General features: G+C 29.1%; 1 protein-coding gene across 1 annotated transcript in view; it reads right to left on the bottom strand.

The window, feature by feature from the left end:
• Positions 1 to 597: 597 nt before the first annotated feature.
• LOC106465678 (ras-related protein Rab-18-like) overlaps positions 598 to 6,111 on the bottom strand; it is a gene marked incomplete at its 5' end in the record, with an annotated part of 11,690 nt that continues 6,176 nt past the window's right edge. Inside the window, 3 exons of the mRNA XM_013925917.2 lie at positions 598 to 1,310; positions 4,213 to 4,338; positions 5,746 to 5,864. Of these exons, the coding sequence (XP_013781371.2) occupies positions 1,200 to 1,310; positions 4,213 to 4,338; positions 5,746 to 5,864 (356 nt within the window). The remainder of the gene's footprint in view (positions 1,311 to 4,212; positions 4,339 to 5,745; positions 5,865 to 6,111) is intronic.

Below are 6,111 nucleotides of genomic sequence, written 5' to 3'. Positions count from 1 at the left end.
AATTCGTATAAATATTTTCTAAACTGTAAAAACATAAAAAAGGTTAGCTAATACATAAAATAACTTCTTTACTTTTACTTATAACTTCTTTTAACTTAACATGTCATAAAAATATACAACAAAATTACCTTGGATTAATGCATAAACATGACCTGCCATATATATATGCTAGGTATATTTATTTTCTTCACTGAGGCCAAATTCCTACTTAATGTCAAATAGCTATACAAAAATAACACACACCTTACTACACTTTATTGCACATTCTAAATTAATATTACTTTTGACTCAACTGTTAGAAATTTTATTTTTCTTAATATATTATTTTACAATTTCAGTACACTAAACATTTTTGGGCAAATACACTGTCTCTTGTGTATACAATTAACATAAAACTCTTGTAGTATGATATTAACCCATCCACTCAGAAACCTCTAATTTATCTATTTTAATACTTATCCAGTACTGTCTTGAACAGTTTTAAGTTAGCCCAAGAAAGGTTGTCCACCCAAAACATTGTGTAGCTCATTAAAATATTTTTCTGGTTGTCTGTCTCTGATCAATATTATTTATTCTTCAAATATAGGGCTTTATTTCAATTAAATGATCTACAGTTTAATTTTATTTTTAAAATGAAATGCAGGCTAAAAATATACAGTAGTGTACAACAACTATACCTTTCTTTGTCCCAAGGCAATATATATTATTATTGTATGGTTCACCATCAGATTTATAGGGTTCCACAGAGAAATGACAATTAAAAACAGTCTTAATACATAATCTACAAAACAAGGTAGGTATGACTAGAGACTTAAAGTATACAGACACTTTATATGGCAATTGATTGAATGGCATCTACTAAGGATCTGCAAAATTCATAACCTGAAAACCACAGCTTCATTATTTTTTATCCAATACTATCTGAAAGAAATCTACTATGCATATGTTTGAGTCTTTTTAGTTCATGAAAACAGGTTCTTTTCAGAAAGAACATAACCTGTTGGTCAGTAATGATAAGCAAGACTTGTCTTGAAATTTGAAATCTCACCACAAGAGAAGTCACTTTTAATCTCTTACAAAAAAAAAGCAGCATCACATGGTTATTCTTGCACATCATTCATCTGCTGACAGTAACAGATACTGGTGGATCTTAGACTGGTCCATTGGAATGGCGATATGTTTATATCTAACTGTAATAATTATATAATACAGTAACCTCCGCACTGACCAGAGTGTTGTGGCAATGTGCTATCACTTAGCCTTAAGTTTGTTGGTTTGTCAGTCTCCCACAATCCTGGTGTTTGAATAATCTATAAGAACCACAATTAAAAGAAACACATTAAATGATGTAACATAATCTGCCTAAGCTAGGAAAGTATTGAAGTGTTTTAGGCTTGTAAATCACCTAAAATGATGAAACAATAGTGCTTTTGGGGAATTATTAGAATGTAAAGAAAAAACCAGCAATTAAATATAATTTAAAACACTTGTTAGGCTTAAAAAATATTTAATTCATTTTCCTTTAGAAATCAACTGGAAAAGCTTAAATAATAAATGAAATCATGATATCCAATGCATAACTCAGGTTTCAAAATTACCAGAAAAAATTCATTGCGTCTGCTGCAAGTAGAAATAACATCTTACTTGTACCAAAATATTTTCACTTGCACTAACCTCATATCTAATGGAAACTTACTCTACCACTTCCTCCCTTACAAAAGAATGTTTCTTTTAACAGTCTTATGTCGTCTTTGAAGAAAGAAAGTTTAAATCATGCAAAGAATTACAGATAGCAGTACATACTTTTTGTAAATGATATTTAACATAATTTTCGAAATGAAACAACAGAACTAGGACACAATTAACATTAATAAACTACTATGGAAATTTACGCTTAACCTCATTTACTGTGAAATTAAATATGCCTATATTCACGGAGGACAGAAATCAACATCAACTGATCAACAAAGAACATTGTAAGTATGCTTATCACATCATACATTACAACCAATCCCATGTACTTTCAACTGCCTTCCTCTCTTTCTCTCTCATTCCTAGACACAACCTTAAAAATGTACTGATAGTAAAGTGTTTGTGTGTGTATTTTATTTTAATGTACATGGATCAAGTTATCAGGTCAAATTTATTATTAATTTACTATTGTCATTTAGTCATACTTACCTTACTTCCATTCTGAACATATTTCTGTTATATACCCAACCTATGTATTAACACAACATTCTCTGTCAGTTATAAATGGGTTGGGCATATGATGCACAACAAAATAATTTATTTTTTGTTTGGATTCAGTATTCAGCTTATGTATGGTGTATGTGAAGGTTTTCAAACGATGATAATTTATTCAAGTACTACACTTGAAATGACATACTTTAATAGATTATCATATTTTTTAAACCCCAACCCACAGCTATCCCATGACTAAAGACAATGGTACAAATTGCTTGTTTCTAAGTTCCCAAAAAAAGAGCCGAATAAAGTGATTACTTGTTTATATGACACTAAATCGACATTATTTAGTAGTTAAGTCTTTTAAAAAAATTAGCAATATAAAGGATTTTCAAAGAAATGATGATGTGTATATGAAATCCCACACATGAAGAAAAAAACATGAAATTCTTGCTTTACTACCACTGTAACAGCTTTCCAAAGCTGATTTTTTAATTTGTAAACTTGTTAAAGACCTTGGCAGAATAATAAATGTTACCTTCTGATTCCCACAAAGCATATGTCATGCACCTTTGTATGCCTACAAATAAAAAAAATGATGTTATATAAAACTACTCAACATTTGTCTGCCTTACAATTTCCTTTACATTTCAAAAGTTGGTTATCTCAGTCAAAAGTTTCAAGTCTTGTCCAATGATGGAAGACCTTGAGAAATATCTCTTTATGCTATTATTAAGCAACACTGCCATTAGTGGATGATCTGGTGTATTATATGCCTTTAAATACCAAAATTTTAATGTGAAGAACTCCTCTGGACTTCTATTCTTTAATCCCATACAAAAATGTTCAGTTTCAAAATGGCCCTATTTTATTGCTGCAATCCTTGAAAAATTCGAATTGTCTTTCAATTCCTCGTGATTCACTTGTAAGAATCACAAAAGTAAATAGCAACCTTTGCCAGTCAATCTCTACTGTTGGCATTGCAAGACATCATATGTTTGTTCACCTATTCTTATTACTCCTTCAAATACCCAAAACACATTGACACTGTTCATAACACTTAAACACATTCCAAGCAAAATTGTACAAACAATAAACAGGTTTCCACTCCAAATGATCTTATTTGGAACAAGCAATATGAAAAAGTCTATGAAGACATTTAGCATATGGTACCAGTTTCTGACACCTGACCTCCAAGTTTATGAATAAGACTTCCAAAACTAAAACTAATGCCCTAGAAATCCTGGATTTTCTGTTGTTTTTTTGCAAATTAGTGGAAGGGCTGTTAAGAATGGTAATCCTCATTAGCTTCACCTCATAAGTTTGATATTACTCCGACTTTTGGTATTTTTCCACATCTAGTTTTGATGTGCATATTTAAAATATCTTCTAGGTAACTGGTAAAATTTCTGAATCACCCAAGTATTTTGACTAGTCAGCTCTACTAGCACTCTCTCAGAGCTGTTTGCAAAATGAGTAAGGGAATTTTAGCAGATCATTTAATAAAATGTTCCTCACGTTGGAGAAACACATGTATTACTGCAATCCTGTTACTGCCATGTTAAATCAAGAGATTTATCATGTTGTCGTTTCATGTTCACTCTTGTTCAGCCCCCTTCTCAGGCATGTGGAGAATATTCTGTCATGTATTTTAGCATTTTTTTGTATGATTGCTTTCCTGTAATTTCCTTATATTTGAAATATACATAAATATCAAAATATATATTATCAAATAATAAATGTTTTTTCTTAATTGTTTAATATATTTTTTCCTTTTTTTTTATCAACCGAAGTTAATACATGCAACAGACTACTACACACTGATCAACAATATCTTTCAATTACAGTGACATAAAAAATGCTCCAAGAAACACTTAATTCTTTACATAAAAATAAAATATTTAATTCTGTTACTTTAACTGCCATTCATTCATACAGGAAAGTAAGAAATCTTTAACTCATTCAACAACATATATATATATATATATATATAAATATTGTTCAAGAAAACACTGTGCAACTAACCTTTTCTACTAATTCTTCAAAAGCACACTGTACTCCATCACATCTTTTAGCACTAGCCTCAATAAATAACATGGAATGTTTACGTGCATATTTTATTCCTTCTTCTCGAGTAACCTCTCTATTTTCCTAGATATGTTTGGAAAGACTATATAGAAATATTTGTATGACAAATAAAAAAAATCCTTAAACCTTTTTAAAACAATAATTTACGTAAACAAACCTTCTCCCAGACTGCAATTAAGGGACATGTTGGAATATTTGTCATCAACAGTTTGAGAGCTAGAGGAAACTTTTCTTTCTTTTTTTTTTAACAGACATTGATGAGTAAATTATAAAATGTACTCATACTTTAAGCTTATAATTTATAAGAAAATATAAACATATCAGAGGATTCTAATTTAAGTCTAGCCTTTAGAAATTAATAAAATCATTTACTTTTAATCCTACCAACTTAAAGTAGGCATTCTTATGAAGTCATGGTTCAAAAATTGTTGAGAGTGTTGTTTCAGTTAAAAAAAAAAGTGTTTCATTATATACAGATCTAAAAACATAAGTTACCTTTCATTAACACTAATTGTAACAAAACTTAAAATACTACCTTACTAGAAATTCAACTTAAAGATTGATATGTTTAACCTTTTGATTACCAACATGGGTAATTTAAGTACCCACATTCTGAATTTTATTGTAAAACTTGTAGGCCAGCATCTTCTCAAGACATTAAAAGACAGAACTTAAATCTCTGTAACAATTATTACAGTAAATGACTCAGAAAGTGATCAACAAACCACATACTACACAAAAAAAAATTCTAGACCTTGACTTTTGAAAGTGTAGATCTTACATTTCAAGTTCACAAGTTTCCATTTGTTTCTATCATGTAAATTTAGTACAATATCCTTGTTTCCTTCCATAACTTAAGTATGATAGAACAATGAATAAATTGCCTATTCATTACCAACTATGACTATGGAATATTTTCCATAACAACCATATGCAGAACAAATTTCCACTCTTCTTGTTTACTGTTCAGTCAGTAGTATCAATAAGTTTCCACTCATAATATATATACTTATTATCCATTTGTAAAATTTTGGGCAGAAAGGTATGTACATCTGGTTTAATTAACCTGACTACAATGTACATATTACATGAGCTATGTTATCATATACACACACAGATATATATCCCACATTTTTTGTAACATTAATTTGTAAATAATAAAGTGCTCAATAAAATTTTAAAAACTACTGGATAATTTGTGAAAAAGTGTTTCCTTTCAAGTGAATCCACATCATAAATACAAATTAATACAATTTTTTGTACAGTAATTGTTATTTCTATGTGAACAAAATAATTTTTTCTGCAATTTCTTTACATTAAAGTATATTCTTATTTTATTTCCCTTAAAACACAACCAATTTTCAACCTGTGCTGAAACTTATGAAACCATCTCACTTAAAAAAAAAAAATTAATACTTGAAAAACACACTTTATTTAATAGCCACAAAAATGAATTAAGCAGCAACTTACCTTATCAATTTTATTGCCTACTAACATTTTCACAACATTAGACCTTGTAGAGTAGGTCTCAAGTTCATTTAGCCAAATATCAAGCTTCTGAAAACTAGTCCTGTTAGTTACATCATAAACTATTGTAAGAAAAAAAAATAAGTAACTGATACAAGTACACACCGAAAACTATAATAAATATAATTTATGTTAAGAATCAATAAACAAAATATAATATAAAACATGAAGAGCACAATTGTCCAACACTTCAAATATACAAAATAAATATTTACCTTCAATAAACTAAGTATGTATCATTACAACAAAAGAAAAATTAAACAACATCTGTAAATATATATATATATATATATATATCTACATATCTGG

Source organism: Limulus polyphemus, unplaced genomic scaffold (assembly GCF_000517525.1).
Source record: "Limulus polyphemus unplaced genomic scaffold, Limulus_polyphemus-2.1.2 Scaffold70, whole genome shotgun sequence".
NCBI lineage: Eukaryota > Metazoa > Arthropoda > Merostomata > Xiphosura > Limulidae > Limulus > Limulus polyphemus.
The sequence above is the reverse complement of the archived record's forward strand: the minus strand, read 5'-3'. Positions and strand labels throughout refer to the sequence as shown.